Source organism: Haliotis asinina, chromosome 4 (assembly GCF_037392515.1).
Source record: "Haliotis asinina isolate JCU_RB_2024 chromosome 4, JCU_Hal_asi_v2, whole genome shotgun sequence".
NCBI lineage: Eukaryota > Metazoa > Mollusca > Gastropoda > Lepetellida > Haliotidae > Haliotis > Haliotis asinina.
In genome coordinates this window covers 21,096,809-21,117,500 of record NC_090283.1, presented here as the reverse complement: position 1 = coordinate 21,117,500, position 20,692 = coordinate 21,096,809, and the positions used below count along the sequence as shown (strand labels likewise).

The 20,692-nt window shown below is 39.4% G+C and overlaps 1 protein-coding gene across 1 annotated transcript in view; it reads left to right on the top strand.

Moving 5' to 3' along the window:
* Positions 1-18,753, top strand: part of LOC137281369 (very long-chain specific acyl-CoA dehydrogenase, mitochondrial-like) — a 34,925-nt gene extending 16,172 nt beyond the window's left edge. Inside the window, exons 6-20 of the mRNA XM_067812554.1 lie at positions 298-392; positions 1,130-1,261; positions 2,254-2,367; positions 2,936-3,021; positions 4,177-4,271; positions 4,923-5,026; positions 5,836-5,940; positions 7,135-7,221; positions 7,433-7,495; positions 8,138-8,239; positions 9,844-9,941; positions 11,209-11,281; positions 12,993-13,065; positions 13,420-13,568; positions 15,099-18,753. Coding sequence (XP_067668655.1) covers positions 298-392; positions 1,130-1,261; positions 2,254-2,367; positions 2,936-3,021; positions 4,177-4,271; positions 4,923-5,026; positions 5,836-5,940; positions 7,135-7,221; positions 7,433-7,495; positions 8,138-8,239; positions 9,844-9,941; positions 11,209-11,281; positions 12,993-13,065; positions 13,420-13,568; positions 15,099-15,236 — 1,514 coding nt within the window. The 3' untranslated portion in view covers positions 15,237-18,753. The remainder of the gene's footprint in view (positions 1-297; positions 393-1,129; positions 1,262-2,253; positions 2,368-2,935; positions 3,022-4,176; positions 4,272-4,922; positions 5,027-5,835; positions 5,941-7,134; positions 7,222-7,432; positions 7,496-8,137; positions 8,240-9,843; positions 9,942-11,208; positions 11,282-12,992; positions 13,066-13,419; positions 13,569-15,098) is intronic.
* Positions 18,754-20,692: the final 1,939 nt, after the last annotated feature.

The following is a 20,692-nucleotide window of genomic DNA, read 5'->3' as shown; positions in this document are numbered from 1 at the left end:
ACAAGGCATGATGTATTCATCACAAACCATGCACAGTGTCAGTCAATGACATTGTTGCCATGTAACTGTTGCCTCAGCCTGGCAACATGGCATAATGTAATCATTAAAAACCATGCATTCAGTGTCTGCTGGTGCCACTGTTACCATTTAACTGTTGTCTAGCAACATAGCATGATGTAATGATCAGAGACCCTGTTGCACAGTATCTGTCGATGCTACTGTTACCACTAAACGTTTGCCTGGAATATTGTTAGAAGTGGCATAAAACTATACTCACTTGCTCACTGTCTGTTTCAGGTGGGCTGGGACTGTGTAACACACAGTATGCCCGTCTGGTGGAAATAGTCGGGGCACATGACCTGGGTGTCGGCATCACTCTTGGGGCACATCAGGTCAGAATTATTTATATGTTTTCATCATAACATTTTCATCTTTTGACCACATTGATTGCGGTTTGTTAACAAGCTGGTGAATCCAAAACAGAACCTTTGTATTACATGTTTCTCTTTCATTGAAACACTCCCCCAGAGAAAACGTCACTTTTATCATTGTGTCTCAGTGATCTTTCGTCACCACTTGCACCTTTCCGTACCCTTCAAGAGGGGCACGAGTCTCTATTCAGCTTCTCACCTAACAACAATGGTGTGAAATGATTCTCATGACATCAGTAACTAGTGTGATTTATTCTGACTTATGTACATCCTGTTGAACAGCTGGAGAGAATACATATACCATTTGAAACAGAAATTTTTGTTTGCATAGGTTTAATTCATTGCCATGTGAAGAAACCATTTGCTGTGGTGTCCAAGACAACCTGACTCGGTTTTGAATCTGTTGGTATTCATGACAACCTAGTTTGTCCAGTGGTTCTGTTTGTTTTCTATCTGTTGGTATCCATGACAACATAGTTCATCAGCTGGCTTTTTTTCCATGTGTAGACAACCCTGACAAACTAGTTCATTCAGTGTTTCTATGCTCAATCTGTTTGTGTCCATGGCAACCTTCTTTCTCAACTGATTCTGTTTTCAATTTGTAGATATCCATAATGAACTAGTTTATCATCTGTCTCAGTTTTCAATCGATTGGTATCCATGGCAACCAAGTACATTAACTTTTCTGTTGTTTTCAGTCTATTGGGTTCAAAGGTATTCTGTTGTTCGGCAACCCAGAACAGAAGAAGAAGTACCTTCCAAAGTTAGCATCGGGGGAAACTGTCGCAGCCTTCTGTCTCACAGAGCCAGCAAGTGGATCTGATGCTAGTGTGAGTAGCCATGGCAACATCAGTCCAAACTGCAGGTCAATTTTCGACCCTGAAGCACATGTAGCCTCTATAGTGTTACTTTGGCCAGTGACTTTGTTTGGAACATGTCCCATTTTGCCATGCAGTAAATGGATATCCATGACTAAGATGTTATGTAACTGTTGTCCTTCCAGCACTTGAGACCCATGAAGATCACAGTAAGAATTGGCTTTTAGTATTTCTTGTTATAAGATGCGACGGAACGGATTGAGTGGTCATTCTCACAGACTTGGTTTCATGTCACTGTACCCTATTGTGTAGGTCAATGTTCATGCTTTGATCACTAGATTTTCTGGTCCTGACACCATTATGTACAGACCATCAGCAGTGTTCACAATGGTGTTTCAAAGTAACAGGACATTGTGTCCTGTAAGTTTCAGATGTCTGTCGGACCCACTTCACACAAAGACATTGTGAAATATTGAGTCAGACACTGGGGCTGGTGGGTTGGTGATTTCTGTCTGACCACTGGCGAATTGGCCAGATTTTTCAGAGGGTCAGATGCTATTTGTGAAGACTGTCATCATCATATAGCTGGAATATTGCTGAGTGCAGCATTTAGCAACAAACCAATCCAAATCCAGCACCTGAAAGTCAGTCAGGCTTGTTTACTCCCGAGAGACCTGAGGGAAACATTCCAGTGAACACTGGTCCGTGGACCATTATAATACTGATGCACTGGTTTTGGTTGAACAATACAGGTAGTCTGGGGTGTATACTCCCCAGGAAGCTGAGAAAAACCTTCAAGTAAATACTGGTCCATAGACTGCTGTAATTAATGATGCACTTATTGTTGTTAAACATGTGTATACCCCCAAGGGAGCTGAGAAAGAAAATCTAGTGAACACTGGTTCTCTGACCTGTAGAATAAATGCACTTGTTGATATAAACATGTGGACATGTATCATGGAAGTCATATTATTTGCATAAATCATATACATTGTATGTTACAGTCCATCAAGACAAGAGCAGTGCCCACTGCAGATGGCAAACACTATATTCTCAATGGCAGCAAGATCTGGATCAGTAATGGTGGTCTGGCAGAAATCTTTACTGTCTTTGCCCAGGTAGACATCATTTGTGATATTTTATTTTGATGCTGTAAATTTCCTAATGGTGTTTCAGATGTTATTGAGTGAGTGAGTGAGCGAGTTTTGTGTTACACCACTTTTGGCAATATTCCTACAATATCATGGTAGGGGACACAAGAAATGCTTCACACATTGTATCCATGGGGGGAATCGAACACGGGTTAGAACTGATCTGTAGTAACCCTTGCCTGACGTGAGAGGAGACTGATCGAGTGGTCAGACTTACTCACTTGGTCGGCACACATCACTGTATCTCAGTTGCATATGCTCATGCTGTTGATCACTGGATTGTCTTGTCCAAACTTGATCATTAATAGACTGCTGTCAAATAGCTGGAATATTGCTGTGTGCAGCATTATACCGATCAACCAATTAACTTCTAAGATAATTAACCAACTGATAAATAACCAAGATTTTATTGTTGGGAATTCTGGATAGTTGTCCCTTCGGGTGATGCCGCCATGGCATCGCAACCTTAAAAATTAAACTCAACTCTTCTCACCTGTTCATAATGGTATAATGATATAGTGACCTTCACCTTCAGACTCCAGTGAAAGACCCTAAGACGGGTGTTACCAAGGACAAGGTCACTGCATTCATTGTGGAGAGAAGCTTTGGTGGCGTGTCAAAGTAAGTCTACAAGAGCAAGTGAGTTTAATTTTACGCCATTTTTGGCAGTCTTTTAGCAATATCATGGTGGGGAACAGCAGAAATGGCCTTCACACTTTGTGTCCATGAGGAATTGAACTCTGGTCTTTGGTGTGATGGGTGAACACTTTAACCACAGGGCAACCCCACCACCCCTTCAAGTCTTGAAGAATGGCCCTTGGTCTTGTTTCACTAAGCAGTTGGTTGGACTGTTTCAACATGGACTTTGTTAGGTTTGGTTCTTCTGTCACTTCGGGAAACTGACAGTGTCTGTGATTATCAGAAAGCTTTTGCACTGATGGAGAAGCAGGCGTGCAAATAGGATTTCACTTCCAGATCATGACTTGCAAGCCTCCAGTATTTCTGAATGAAACCTTTGTCAGATGTCCAGCAAGAGTTTTACTGTTGCTTCTTTGCATTCAAGAATTTCTGATTTTGTATTGTGTTTCTGTTAGTGGTGTTCCAGGGATTGGGAAAGAGAGCTTTGACAATGGGCCATTTACAGGATTATTAGCCATTTTCTGAATTAAGAATGGGCCATTGCCCTTGTGTCAGTAGTAAACTTCAAAATTTTAATGGGCCATTTTTCTTTCTAATGTGCCTTAATTGAAATAATGAAAGATCGGTTGCAGTAACCAAATGACCAAGTGATCACATTTTCTCATAATCGAACACAAACGATTTTGGAACTACTGTTTTAGTGTTTGAAATACTTGATAATGGAACATAGCTTACAAGTTGTCAGGGCCTGAAAATTCTTGAAACTCACTTCACTAACTGAAAAGTCATGGCTGAATGTCTTGAAGATTCAAGAAAGTTTATGTTCGTGATATGTTGGTCCTCACTTTGAAGTAGTAAGTTGCATCTTGTTATACGTATCTTCTGTAACAACCTAAATAGGAAAATCTGAAAAATGCTCCTAACCAGTTTTTTTTGATGATCTTTTCCTAGTAACGAACCAGTCATCACATGTCAGCTGATTCCCAACACTAGTTTCCATTGCAACAAGTTGTACTTACTTTCAAATGAGAGCAGCTTTGTTCCTGGAATACTGTGAATAGATTTGCAATATGGATTCATATTGTCTTCAGTATTTTTTAGAATTGATGTTGCACAAGGATGATTTGTGTGTTTTAGTGGTCCTCCAGAAAAGAAGATGGGAATCAAGGCCTCCAACACGGCTGAAGTCTACTTCGAGGATGTCAAGGTCCCAGCAGAGTGTGTCCTGGGAGGTAGGTCATGAACCTTGTAACCATGGTAACTTGTGCTGTACTGAGTTCGGGACCAACTATTCTGGTACTGAAAGTAGCGTTGAAATGACTTTTCATGGATTTGTTGAGTTTGAGCCGTTGTCTTCTCAGATTCAGTCTTTAAATGTCTGAATCAGTGTCTGATTGTGTTGAATCATTGCCTGAATCTGCATACGAATCTGAATTTGTCTGTTGGAATCTGTCTGAATCTGAACTCTGTCTGAATTTGTGTCCTAGTCTCTGAATCTTTTGTCTTAATGCCTGAATCATTGCCTTGGTCTGTTTGTTTGTCTGAATCTGCATGTTGGAATGTGTCTCAGACTCTCTGCCTGAATCTGTTCTCAAATCTGTTTCGGAATCTATCTGTACTCAAATCTGTATTTGTTTAAATCTGTTTTGGTGTCTTCATCTGAGTCAACATCAATGTCTGTACTTGTGTCTGAGTCTGTTTCTGATGTGTCTGTGACAGAATGTGTCAGAATCTGTGTCTGTTTCTGTATCTATGTATTGATGATTGAAACTGTGTCTGGTTTGTTTTCTGAATCTATTCATCCGAATCTTTGTCTAGACATATCTAAATCTGTTTCTGCCTGAATGTGTCTTCATCTGAACCTCATAATGTCTGTCTGACAGGTGAAGGTGGAGGGTTCAAGGTCGCCATGAACATCCTAAACAATGGGCGGTTCGGGATGGCTGCAGCTCTCTCTGGCACCATGAGATACTGCATCCACAAAGCGGTGAGACATGTTGAAAACAAACAAAACATGCCCTGAATTCAGAGAAAACATTCCTGGGTTCAAAAATCTGATGCCTGGGATCAAATAATGGTATCTTACTTTTCAGTAGGCTAGTAGATAATTTCGGCTTACAGTTTCAAACTGCAGATAAACATGGATTTCAGGTCATATCTGCTCCAAATGACTAAGCAAATGATCACATTTTCTCATAATCGAATACAAACGATTTTGGAACTACTGTTTTAGTGTTTCAAACACTTGATAATGGAACATAGCTTACAAGTTGTCAGGGCCTGAAAATTCTTGAAACTCACTTCACTAACTGAAAAGTCGTGACCGAATGTCTTGAAGATTCAAGAAAGTTTATGTTCATGATATGTTGGTCATCACTTTGAAGTAGTAAGATGCATCTTGTTATACGTATCAACCTAAATGGAAAATCTGAAAAATGCTCCTAACCAGTTTTTTTCATTTCATTTCAATCATTTCATATCTGCTCAAAATATACCTATTAAATTTCACAATGATAATAAAGTAGGGTCATCTTTCTTTGTTATTTATCACATCTCAATAAAAAGTCGACTAAACATTAACATGAAATGCCACGTTGATTTATTCTTTCATAATTATGTCATCATGATTATGTCATAAAAATCAGAGCAAGTAGGAAATGAGTCAAGATAAGTTACTTTAAGTTACGTTTAAAAAACACCAAAAGTGGTGTAAATCAGTGTTCATGCAGTGTTCATGCAGTGTTCATGCAGTGTTAATGCAGTGTTAATGCAGTGTCTTGTTACTGTTGGTTACAGGTGGAGCATGCCTCTCAGAGAACTCAGTTCGGCAAGAGGATCGACTCATATGGAGCTATCCAGGAGAAGATTGCACGGATGACCATGATTCAGTATGTCACCGAGGTGAGATTTGGAAATGGGTACCCGGTAGTATCAGATAGGGGTGGGACTTTTGACTGAGAATAACAGAGTCAGAGACTAAAATTGCATGCAGATACAGATATTTTCCAAACATATTGTGATATGTATTTATAAGAAGGCATTGTAGTAAAACTGCCCATCTCTTGTAGTGAGTATGTTTCTATTTGTGGTGGTGTGTGGTCCTGTGTGTAGAGCTCAGGTCATAATCATTTCAAGTTAAGCAACGTCAGGTGCGGAGAACCCTTGGATAGGTGACTGTGTTTGTCTCCTTGAGAGACAACTTGACTCCTGAGAGTTTCAAGGACTTCGGTCCTGCCCCACAGTCAAGAACATGTGATACATGTGGTCTCACCTTAGGCAAGTGAGTTTATTCCAAATTGCCTCTGTCCACCCAGCAGTAACATTGGGTACCTGGTATGATACAAAGGTTGTCTGAATTTGAACCTTGAGTGCCGGATAGGCGACCAGTTGTATTCTCCACAGGGAATGTTCTGTACTCTTTGACCAGAGCAATATGTCAGAGCTTTGAGCATGCAATGTGCATGGACAAATGCGCAATATAAAAGGACTATTATCATTATTTTGACTTTGCTAAGTTATTCACGAGGCGTACTATCTATCCGTTACATGTTAAGATGTCAGTGTGTTGTGAAATGTGAATCTCCGCTCAGTAGGGGTATACATATCTATTGGTATTTCTAGAATTATAACCCTGCAGTGAACAGGAAGTGGCCTCGATAGTCAGGATTGTGATCTTCTAAATGCCTGAATTGTTTGCTCAGTGTTACATTGTGTCCTGTCATTTTCCACATGATTCATGTGCTGGGGTTTACAGTTACTGCTGATTACTAATCTATATAGAGATAAATGTAGATATACAGTATGTTCCTTGTGATTTGAGGCCCAATAAGATACAGATTAAAATTGGTCCTTAGCAACCCAAACTTGTCATAAGAGTTGACTAACGAGAATGGGTGGTCAGACTTGCTGACTTGGTTGACACACCATCATATCCCAATTGCATAAATGGATGCTCATGATGTTGATCATTGGATTGCCATGTCCAGACATTTATTTATAGCTGGAATATCAATGAGTATGGCAAACAACCAAACCAAACCATGAAAAGCTATACAGTGACGTTCACTAAGATGTGTATTTTTGTTTGTTCCACAGTCAATGGCATACATGGTTTCTGCAAACATGGACCAGGGTTCAACGGAGTTTCAGATTGAGGCTGCCATCAGCAAGATTTTTGCCTCCGTATGTATACATTCTACCTGTATGCTCAGGATCTGTCTGTGCATCCATCCATCCATCCATCCATCCATCCATCCATCCATATCCATCCATCCATCCATCCATCCATCCATGAAAAAACTTCTACCCAGGATAAACTGCTACATCTTTCAAACAACATATGATGATAAAGTACTTGCCACCCTGACATTTGTAACCATGACAACTGTTTCAGGAAGGGGCGTGGTTCTGCGCAGATGAAGCTATACAAGTCCTGGGAGGAATGGGTTTTATGAGGGTAAGGAAAGAGTCCTGATGATCACCACGAAAGAAGAGATCTGACAATGGCTAGATCTATGTATTGACCAAAAATTTTTGATACGCTTCAAATATTGTGATACGCATTCCAGTATTTTCATCTGAAGTGTCTGACAGGGATCGACACCAATTTTACATGCAGTCTTCTGTATGTATACTGAAGGAAGTATGACAGTGTCAGTGTCAAGGTCACCATGTCTTTTGAAGCAGTGGGGTAGCCAAGTGGTTCAAGCATTCAATCATCACACCACAGACCTGAGTTCAATTCCCCACATGGGTACAATTTGTGAAGCCCATTACTGTTGACCCCTGCCATGATATTGCTGGAATATTGATAAAAGGGGCACAGAACTCCCTAGTGGAGAAAAATCGCTTTTACTCTGACACTACAAAGAGAAACATTTGTGACTATATTACTACATAGAACACTTTGTTAACACTATGGATATATTGGAGTAAGAATCCTTTGAAAAACAACCCAGATAGATCATTCATGGCCCTTAGTAATTCACAATATCGCCGAAAGGGCATGAAATTTCTGAGTGTTTCTGTTGTGACTGGATTTAATGTGATGGACCTTTCATTCTTTTACCTGCAATGTGCTGATAAATACATGTTTCAGGACTGCGGGCTGGAGAGAGTGATGCGAGACCTTCGTATCTTCCGCATCTTCGAGGGAACTAACGACATCCTTCGTCTCTTCATAGCACTGACAGGAATTCAGGTAAGGGTCTCCAGTGACTTTATTGCAGCTTTGAGACAGACATGATGTGTTCTGCAGCCACTTGACCTGACTTAACCGAGAACAGGTTCACAGCTTCAAAAAACCCTCACCCAACACATCCCCAGTCATCATTTGGACTCCAGTTATAAGGAAAACGTTTACCACTATCTAATCCTAATACAACGTCCCAAGCATACTCATCTTGTTTCTTATATCATACCATTATGTCTTTTCCATACGGGACACTCAGGTTTCAGGGAGACACATGAAGATTGGTGTTAAAATTGACCTTCAGTATCCCTTACTTGTTGTTAGAGGTAACTAATAGGATCGGGTGGTCAAACTGGCTGACTTGGTTGACCCAAATGTCATCATATCTCAGTTACATAGATAACTGCTCATACTCTTGATCACTGGATTGTCTGGTCCATACTCAAATATTTACAGACCACTGCCATATAGCTGCAGTATTGCAGAGTGTGGCGGAAAACAACAACGAAACCAAATCCATAGAGCACACTTATGTTTTAGAACATGTTTTAAAATCACACATTTAATGAATACAGAGTTCTATTTAGGAAGTGGTAAAATGTAACATGTTTTATTTGGGGTTACACTTTCTCATTAAAGTACAGATTCCGGTATTTCTAGGCTTGTAATCATGCTAGTGGAAGGTGAGGTGACTTGAGTGGGTTTGATTGCTGGCTTTGCATGCTGCCAACTTGGTGCCTCATTCTAAGGGTGTGGGTTTGGATTCTGCAAAAGTACAAAAGTACTAGAATCTGTTCACGATGAAGTGTAATCTCATATATACTCTTCACAAAATGTAGGGGAACTATACTTTCAATGTATAGTTGTCGAAATTAGGAGATATATGGGATTGAATCAATGTTGATACAATAATAATGGGTGTTTTGAGAATGCATCATCACATGGATTTCATTCAAAGCAAAGCTGTTCATTCAGTTATCCCCCTTGTTAGGTGACTGGAGTATGACGTAAACTTGCAGGTTTATAATATTCAGCCAGTAGTGTGTGATTTGACCCTGAAAAACCTGACCATGCCCAGATGGTCTACAGTGGAAAACGTCAAGATTCATAATGACACTCCATGCACGTGTAGGAGGCTCCCACGCTGTGCATGTGCTTCCCATGCATTGTGTTTGCATGTGGTGATAACGTGAAATGATGCTGCATGCCATACACAAGGTGAATGTTATTGTAACAGTCCTCAATGGGTTTGCTTGCTACCAGACTTCAAAGCTAAGGTTCCCCAACTTTTTTGGAAGAGAATATAACATGTTTCACACATTTGATGAGTGGTACCTTGGATATGTGGATCATCTGAAGCTGATAAGCAGAATTTCTAAATTTAGACAATGGTGCATTTCTGGAATGTTTAATTAGCAGACCAGCAAGGGTGACTTTGTGGAATAGCTGAATGGTAGACAAATAAAAAATTGATTAGTAAATTTTTTTACAAGAAGTTGATAATGGTCTGCTTCTGTTGCTTGAGTTACACTATAAACATGGATGTTATGACTTGCCGAGTCCTATAGTATTCTGATGAAGTGTGACCTTTGACCTTTGACCTTGATCTTCAGTATGCTGGAGGTCAGCTGAAGGAGGTACAGAAAGCGCTGAAGAATCCGGCAGCTAATGTTGGAGTACTTTTGAACATGGGGTCCAAGAGAGCCAAGAGGTAAGCATTCATGTTTCTGAGACAAGGGAGTTAACTGACAACAGTTTCCATGATTCACAAATTAACTTATAATTTCAAGGCTGCACTGTAGCACTATGGTCGTTAAAAATTTTATGCCTAAGTCACTCCTGCTACCAGTCAAATTCCACCTTCAGTTCAAACAAAATGGTCAGGTTGAAATTGGTCCCAGGCAATCCATGCTTGCCATAAGAGGCAACACTGACTTGGCTGACACGTCATCATATGTCAGTTGTGTAGATTTGATGCTTGTGCTGTTGATGACTGGATTGTCTCATACAGTTTTTATTCCTTACGTATTGCTGCATATTGCTGGTTGTGACATTAAACAATAGGCCAACCAACCAACCGAATCAAACAAAATGGAGCTGCAAAATCCAGACAGTGTTTTTTTTAAGCTGATCAAAGAAAACATATTCCTTCCTCACAGATACCATGGCTTGTGGAGGATGGGAAATCCGTATACAAATGCTTAATATTAGTGGTAAACAGTGCCGGACAGCAGAATATCACCACCATTCAGACTGTAGGACAGTGCTTGACATGCCCCTTGGCTATTGGATTTTCACCCTGCAGAGATGCAAATGCTCCCAAATTTACAAGAATCATCCTGAAAATGCTGGTTTCTCCATTCTGACGAAGCCAAATTGATTCCGATATTTTTCAAAATATAACAAAGATACAGTGTTAGACAATGGAGGGCGAGGATCATCTCTGACTATAAATAATAATAATTAAATAAATATAACAATTAAGTCACATAAATTCCTCAATTGTTTACTGAAGAAAGTATTCCTGAGGTTGAGTAGGCTGCCTGATAAATTCCATGCAGTGCTTACTCTATTCACTTAACATTCACAAACAGTGCTGCAGAGTGTTGCAAAACGGTTTCAGTTGTATACGGATCTCTGTGTGTTGTGGCATTGAAAAGTTTAGTTCCCTGAGTGCAACAAATTATAGTGTTCCCTAATTTGTTGGGAAAATCCCTATTTTTTCTATATTATTGAACGCAGATTCATAATTGCACCAATTTGAGTTTGGCATCTCTGTCATCCTGTCTGAGTCGGTAAGTCTTGACATGATGTGTGAAGGGATAGTGTGCAGTACATACTTTCAGTAACCAGCCACACACCTAATTAATTACAGCCTTAAACATACAGCTGAATACTGCTGTCAAAATGCAACACAAATATCTAAATGTATTTGAAATTATACCCATTTCATCAGAATTGTTTTATTTCTCCTTCAGAATGGTTGGTATGAGTTCTGGTCAGTCCCTCGGTGAGTTTGTCCACCCCGAGCTGCAGGAGGCAGGGAATAAGGTGAGTCCTTATTAAGTTCCCAACAAGCAGCTGCTATAGTTACATGCCACTGGACACAGGAAACAATGGCTACTGTTACCATGACAGTACAAGAAACAATGTCTACTGTTACCATGACATTGGATGACAATGGTTACCATTACCTTGACTGCACAAGAAACAGTGTCTACTGTTACCATGACATTGGATGACAATGGTTACCATTACCTTGACTGCACAAGAAACAATGTCTACTGTTACCATGACATTGGATGACAATGGTTACCATTACCTTGACTGTTCAACGAAACAATGGCTACTGTTACCATGACATTGGATGACAATGGTTACCATTACCTTGACTGTTCAAAGAAACAATGTCTACTGTTACCATGACATTGGATGACAATGGTTACCATTACCTTGACTGTTCAAAGAAACAATGGCTACTGTTACCATGACATTGGATGACAATGGTTACCATTACCTTGACTGTTCAAAGAAACAATGGCTACTGTTACCATGACATTGGATGACAATGGTTACCATTACCTTGACTGTTCAAAGAAACAATGCCTACTGTTACCATGACATTGGATGACAATGGTTACCAATACCTTGACTGAACAAGAAACAATGGCTACTGTTACCATGACATTGGACGACAATGGTTACCATTACCTTGACTGCACAAGAAACAATGTCTACTGTTACCATGACATTGGATGACAATGGTTACCATTACCTTGACTGCTCAAAGAAACAATGTCTACTGTTACCATGACATTGGATGACAATGGTTACCATTACCTTGACTGCTCAAAGAAACAATGTCTACTGTTACCATGACATTGGATGACAATGGTTACCAATACCTTGACTGCACAAGAAACAATGTCTACTGTTACCATGACATTGGATGACAATGGTTACCATTACCTTGACTGTTCAAAGAAACAATGTCTACTGTTACCATGACATTGGACGACAATGGCTACCAATACCTTGACTGTTCAAAGAAACAATGTCTACTGTTACCATGACATTGGATGACAATGGTTACCATTACCTTGACTGCACAAGAAACAATGTCTACTGTTACCATGACAATGGATGACAATGGTTACCATTACCTTGACTGCACAAGAAACAATCACTACTGTTACCATGACATTGGACGACAATGGTTACCATTACCTTGACTGTTCAAAGAAACAATGTCTACTGTTACCATGGCATTGGACGACAGTGGTTGCCATTACCTTGACGTATAAAACAGTAGTCTGCTGTTACCATGACACTCTACAACAGTTGTTACTGTTTCTATGACAATGGAAGATAACTGCTGATGTTACCATGGCAGTACAAGACCATGGGAACTGACAGCATGACAATGTAACACAGGAGCCTACTGATCCGAATGACAATAGAAGACAATGGCTGCTGTTCCATGTCAGTATTTCACAGTAGCTTACTGTTATCATGACAAGAGACAGCAGTGGTTACTGTTACCATGAAAATGGAAGATAATGACTGCTGTTACCATGACAGTACAAGACAGTGGGAACTGTTAACATGACATCATAATACAGTAGCCTACTGTTACCATGACAAAACAAGACAGACTGGCACTACCAGACAATTGAATACACATAGCAAAATTTAAAACAATCTCGGAACCAGGTCATTAGAAGACTGCCCATTTGAATGCATTTAAATGTCCTCTTTCCAGACTGCCAAAGCAATTGAAGAGTTTGGAGGAACAGTTGAAGATGTGCTCATAAAGTTCAACAAACAAATCATAGGTATGGAGTTGTATTCTGCAGAATGGTGAAAAGTAGGCGTCTTTCTGTGCCAGTATATACACATCAGCATAAATTAAGTACCAATTAAATCTAAGGGCAATGTTAACAAATTTGGTCCTAACAGGCCGTCACACCCCTGCATGCACACGCAAAACATGTGATCACTCAGTGTGTTTATCAATAACCATCTCTAAATATTGATGCATGTTTACTATTGTCAGTTTATCCAGAAAAGTTAGCTTCAGTTAGTCTTCCCAAGTTAGACTTGATTCTTAAAAAATTGCCTTCTTAAAGTTGGAATGTGGCTGAAGCGCTGAACAACAATGAAACTAAGGTTCTTGTTCATTGTTCCAGATGAACAGTTTATCCTGAAGAGGATTGCAGACTCAGCTATCGACATCTACGGCATGGTGTCATCCCTCTCCCGAGCCTCACGAAGCCTTACCGAGCATCACCAGTCCGCCCAACATGAAAAACTCATTGTAAATGTCTTCTGTGATGAGGTAAGGCTTTCAGATTCCATCTTTGTCTGGTTGATTTCTCCTGCTTACATCTTTGTGTGAGTGAGATTATATTTATGCCACTTTTAGCAATCTTCAAAAATATCATAGCCAGGGACACCAAACAATGGGCTTGACAGTGTGACAGGCAAACATTTTAACAACTGAGCTACCCCACCGACCGACTGTGTGTAACTGGGTGAAGCCTATTTCTGTTGTTCCCCGACATGATGTTGCTTGAGTATTGCCAAAGGCAGCATAAAGTTAAACTCACTCACTCACTCCTAATATGTTCAGCCTGTGTTCAGGTCACAGATTATGTTAAGCAAACCTGATCACTGAGAGTAGATGCATGAATGACCCACCACGAGTGAGTGAGTTAAATTTCACACCACATTCAGCAGTATCGTAGCTATATGGTGGCAGTCTTTAAATAATTGGGTCTGGACTAGACCATCCAGTGGTGAACGGCACAAACATACATCTATGCAGTTTGGACACTATGACATGTGTCAACCAAGTCAGTGAGCTTGACCTCCCGATCCTGATAGCTGCCCCTTATGACAAGCATGGGTTTCTGAAGACCAGTTCTAACCTGGATCTTCACCGGTCTCCTCATTATGAAGCACCAAATGTATTTTCTCTGTATGCAAGTGACTTTGGTTACCCAGTAGTGAATGGGTACTCGGTAGGGAACTTCGGTTGTATGTTCCCAAGGATGTTGAGAATGAACATTGATGCTTTGACAGGGTTAACAGTAGTTGTGTTTGGTAGCAGTGACCAAATCACCAAGCAATCGATCACATTTTCTCATAATCGAACCCAAATGCTTTTAGAACTACTGTTATTGTCTTTGAAATACTTGATGATGGAACATATCCTCGATGTTGTCATAGCCTGAACACATGTCAATTTCTTAGAAAGCTCACTTCACTAACAGAAAAGTCATGACTATTTCTTGAAGACTCCAAAATGTTTATGTTCATGATAAATTAGTCATCACTTCAGAGAAGCAAGTTGCACCATGTTATTAGATATCTGCAATAGCAACCTAGATTAGAAAATTGCTAACCAATATTTTTCCATGATTGTTCGTTGGTAATGAAGCAATCATCAGTTTTGAGATTTCAACCAATTCCCAACACTAGTTAATAGTAGCTTTTCAAGCATACTTTGCAGTATGAATATACACACTACATGCATTGTATCTACTTCTTTACTGACTCGTGAAAGTCTGGGGTAGAATAGGCTTTCAGGAAACCATCCATGCCATGAAAGGCAACTATGCTTGTCTTAAGAGACAACTAACAGAATTGGGTGGTCAGACTCACTGACTTGGTTGACCACATGTCGTCGGTTCCCAACTATGCAGATTGATGCTCATGCTGTTGATCACTGGATTATTTCGTCCAGACTCGATTATTTACAGACCACCGCCATGTAGCTCAAATACTGATGAGTGCGGCGTAAAACTAAACTTACTCACTTTATCTATCAATCACTTCTTTACTATTTTTGTGGTTGTTCTTGCAGGCTGCAGACAGAATCAAGACCAATTTGGCCTCTTGCAGCAACAAACAGTCAAAGCAGAACTTTAACAGTCTGGCACAGATCTCACAAGATGTTGTTGGAAATGGGGGACTCTTTCAGCAGCATCCTCTAGGAATGTAACAAGATGGACGAGACAAGATTTTGTTTTAAAACCATTTGTGTTTATCACTTTAGCTCCATCGTCAGAAAAGAAAGAACAAGTATACATTTCACACTTGTAAAAAATGTTTTGATTTGTGTTATCCATATGTGTTAAACATTTCGTTCAAAATAACAATCTGTAGAATGATACATTAACCATGGTTTGTTTTGGAAGTAAGCTAATTAACATTTTGATAATTTGTTTTGTTATTTATGTAAGCATACCGTTACTTGAAAATTTGTTTATTTCAGATTTTTTGTTTTAACATGTTCATCTTGTGTTTGTGATAATGGAAGCTAAACTGATGACTGCAGATTCTGCCACAGATCAATATTGTACATACCATTCCAGTTGGAAGAACTCTTGTGCATGCATGCATGCATGTGGGAGTGTGTGTGTGTATGTGTGTGTGTGTGTGTGTGTGTGCGTGCGCATGTATCTGTGTGTTTGTTTATTTGCGTATATGGAGTGATATTTGTGACAGCTGGTTGTATGAAATGTATTTATAGTTGGTGATACATAATTTTCAACATATCAAACTATTGCATTACATTATCGTAATAGGTACAACATCCATTCAACACTTGAGTTTACATTCAACCATATTAAGCTACATTAAATGATTTTTGTGTTTTTTGGTTGAGTCTTGTCTTTTCATTCGTTTTTTATAATAGTATTCTCGTCTCCTGTTTCTTTAAGAAATATTTATGGAATTCCACTCCTATTTACTAATGTATTTTGAGCGCTGGAATGACAGCATGAGGTCTATTACCTAATTTAACATTGTACTCTGTTTAGTGGGGCTGCAAGAAATACACAAGGAGACAAATACATTCATGATTGTAGGGTAATGAATATCAATATTTATTCTTGCACACAGTGACAGGTCCACAGCTGATGAATTACGTTTAATATTCATTGGAACAATAAATACTTTAAGCGAGTTGGCTGTCGGCTACATGTTGGGTATTAGTGCCCCTCAAGTTGGGATGGCTTATGTTCAATACATACAATTTTGATTGAGGTTTTAAGGCTCATGTTAGGACCTATGAGATCGGCTTATCTACTGTGAAATTGGGCAAAAAGTATTTTACATAGTTTGACCAGGTTTGCAATGTGAATTTATCATAATTGCCTGTGACCACATTAATCTGTATTAAATGTATGAGAGTGTTGACTATTATCCCACTTGGTTGGATGTGCGCCATTTTGCCAAATTGAAATTTACCGAAATTGAGTAAAATAGTCCATTTCAAACGAAAAAATAATTTGATATTGTAACCATGAACTGAACGCATGAAAGGATTCGATTTGATTCACTTAACAGTGAGTTTATTGTTACAGGACCGTGTCCCTTCTAGTTTTGATGTTCTACATCTACTTATAGCTTCGCTATCCGAGATGAACAGATTTGCTGTGTGGAGATAAATTGTCAAAACATCCCAAAGAACTATGGAATAGGGTTTGAATCCCAGTTTTCTGATAGATTTTCAAGAACAGACATACTTTTTTGTGAATGTTCTATTTTGAAGGAGTTTCCTTTATACTCAAATGCTTTGTAATTGACAGAAAAACACAAGTACGTGCTTGATGGGTATTTAGAAGTTGGTTGGTGACCTGGATTTACAACTTCTTTATTGTTTACATCTTTATTATTTACACGTTATTTACACCTTTCTGGGCTATGTCATATATTTTTATCAAACAGTAGCCTAGAAATGTTCTGGTATGAATAATCAAGAAGTTGTAAGTCCATGCCAAACACTGTTATTTAAAACAAGTAGTGTTCATTAATTTGTTTTTTCAATTTTTATTCCACTGTTGTGTCCCTGAAAAATACCTTGGATTACCTCGAATATTGAACTAAAAGCTTTGTTACTAACATGTTAGATGATTAGACTGGTATTTTGGGAGGGTAGGTTGGCTTGTCATGGATGTTTGTTTAAAAAAATGAACAATAAAGAAAATCAGTTTCTGATATGTTCATCGTAATTACTTGTGTTTTTATTTAAATGAAGATACATTTTCAGGATGATTTATTTGCACTGCTTTTATTTCTTTGCAACAGTGACAGTAAATGGGGAAGGAATTTGGTAGCAGGTTACTTTTTTATCAGCAGTCTGAAACAAACACTGCTTTTTAAAAGTTTGTAAGTTGATGGGGTTGATGGGGTTCATGGACCAGGCTTTGAAAAAAGACTGAAATTAAAAAGATGCAGCTAAACTATGAGAAGTACTATGTGATTTTTACACTGTACGTGTGATCTTGTGATACAATACTCAGGGTTGTTGTAGGCTCTGTGCAATGCAATCAATGCAAATTGTAAAGAATCTGTCATGATGTGCCTCTTGTATTTACTTTTTACACTTAGGGAATGGTTTTGTGTTGGAAGTAATGTCATGACCCTGTTTATTCATTGTTGGTTATATATCTATCTTGCATATATACATCTGTGTATTTTGCACATATATTTCTTTTTATCTTCCGTATATGCATCTATTTATCTTGCATATACATATGTATATCTTGCATGTATACATATGTGTATCTTGTATGTATGCATCTGTATATCTTGCATAATTATATACATCTGTGTGTCTTGCACATGCATCTATGTATCTTGCATATATACATATGTATATCTTGCACATATACATCTGTATAACTTGCATAATTATACACATCTGTGTAGTTGGCATGTATACTTCTGTGTATCTTGCATATACATCTGTGTATCTTGCATATACATCTGCGTATCTTGCATGTATACATCTGTGTATCTTGCATGTATACATCTGTATATCCTGCATGTATACATCTGTGTATCTTGCATATATGCTTCTGGTCGTCTGGACAGCACATGTTTTTTCGGCAACTGGTTGCACGTAGATGGTTATGCACATACGAGATGAGTATACTGTTGGGGTTATGTTGACAAGATTTATGTATACAGACAATGCTGCGTAGACAAATGATGGTTATGGTTATGTAGACATGGATCTCTCCCTCCCTCTCTCTCGCACACACACACACACCACACTACACACGTCTAAAGGTCCAAAGAACGTGAGAAATTGTATTAAGAATTTCAATATCGAGTATCTTGAACAACATTCAGATAATTTTGGGTTTTTTTGTTTGTTGATTTTAATCCTATCAACCAACCAATGTTCAGAATTTCATGGCTTCGGGAATAAACATAAACAAAAATAAATGCCCAAAAGATGATGAAAGGCATGATGACAATTTGAGGGCATTTCATCATAAGCAGAATCAAGTAGCCATGAAGTCAGTCGATTCTTTAAGGCAAGTTTCATTTTGTCCACACTACCATCGTACCGCAGCAATACTGTGGAATTACACCACAAATATGTATAGCAGTACTGTTAGAGTATGATCCTCGAGACTACAATGTACTTAAGTATGTAAGTGTAGACCTTTTGTTGCCTCCAATAACATGTATTATACGTTTTGACAATAAAACTGAAACCTTCATTCTTGTTTGTTGATATCGTATACTAAGGTAGGATCAATGTCAACATCACCGCAGGGACTATTTTGCTTCTACTCCAGATGTTGTCGCATTAGAATTGGCAATAAAGGCCCTGAGTAATGAAAACTCACCAACATGTGTTACTGGGTGATTGTTTGATTCTGGTCAGAATAGTTTCCAGAGGCGATGCAGTTTATTTCTTGTTTAAAGCAACACTCAGGAATATTCCAGCTATATGGGGGCGGTCTGTAAATAGTGAAGTCAGGATCAGACAATCCTGTGATAAACATCATGAGCATTGGTCTGCGCAATTAGGATTAATGACATGTGTCAACCAAATCAGCGAGCAAGCCCGTTAGTCGCCTGCAGGAAGTATGGCTTACTGAAGACCAGTTTAATGGTTGACCAACGCCGCTTTATCGTGAAAATATTCATTTCTGGAAGTAAGAGGAATTGTTTGACCCGGGCGCTCTGACCCGGGCTTTATATTAATATCATTATCCTGTTTTGAAGACTGATACGACTTCGTCTTGCAATCACTGAATATGACAGTGAAATGTGACATTATTGACAATTTTCGATATGTGGTGCCGGAACCCGGTTTCTAACCCGTAACCCTTCGCTTATTGGCTTGGCGGTTTTATCCACTAGGCTTCGAAAGAGAGCTGTCAAAAGAGAGATTGTTTCTCGGTATGAATCTTGTGTTTCTTGGGTAATGTGGACAGCGTACGTACGAGGCACGGTTAGCGTGTGCAAGGCACGTGCACTGGGCGTGCAAGGCAAAGCGTCGGCTGCCAGTCTTATCCCATTTGATATCATCAGTGAATACCAAATATTGAAATTTCATGAAAGTCTAAAGTATATGTCTTCGGTCGGGTTATAAGTTGGATATAAAATGACCCGTGGGCTTTATTGTAAAGTAAGCCCGCTTCCCTTGGAAAATGCCCGCGGAAAGCAGGCTTACTTTTTAATAACAACGAGAAGTCAAGGCATGCGTAGCACTGATTGGTAATAGACATGTAGAAGGCAAGGCTCAGGTAGCACTGATTGGTAATAGACGAGTAGAAGGCAAGGCTCAGGTAGCACTGATTGGTAATAGACAAGTAGAAGGCAAAGCTCAGGTAGCACTGATTAGTAACTGACGAGTAGAAGGCAAGGCTCAGGTAGCACTGACTGACAATATACGATTAAAATGATAAACATACTACTCATTAGCAAACTGTTCATAAATGAATAATGTATCGCCTTTTGAAATATAGATAATAACATAAGTCTTGAAATTTTCATACGCCGTTTTCACATGACTTCTGAACATTTTCAAAACAACAAACCAAATTGCGTAGATCGATGTTCATGCTGTTGATCACTGGATTGTCTGGCCCAGATCGATTACTTACAAACCTTCGCCATGTGGCTAGAGTGAGTGAGTGAGTTAGTGGTTGAGTTTAGTCTTACGCCGCACTCAGCAGTATTCCAGCTATATGGCGGTGGTCTGTAAATAACTGAGTTTGGACCAGACAATCCAGTGATCCACAACATGAGCCTCGATCTGCGCCATTGGGAACCGATGGTATGTGTCAACCAAGTCAGCGAGCCTGACCACCCGATCCCGTTAGTCGCCTCTTACGACAAGCATAGTCGCCTTTTATGGCACGCATGGGTTGCTGAAGGCCCATTCTACCCCTGGACCTTCACGGGTCACAAGACCTTGAAGGCCGATTGTACCCCGGATCTTCACGGGTCACAAGACCTTGAAGGCCGATTGTACCCCGTATCTTTACGGGTGCCATACAGCTGGAATATTGGAGCGTTGCGTTAAACAACAAACCCGCCAACCCACATTGCGTAGATTAATGTTCATGCTGTTGATCACAGGATTGTCTGGCCCAGATCGATTACATGCAAACCTTCGCCATATAGCTGGAATATTGGAGACCGGCT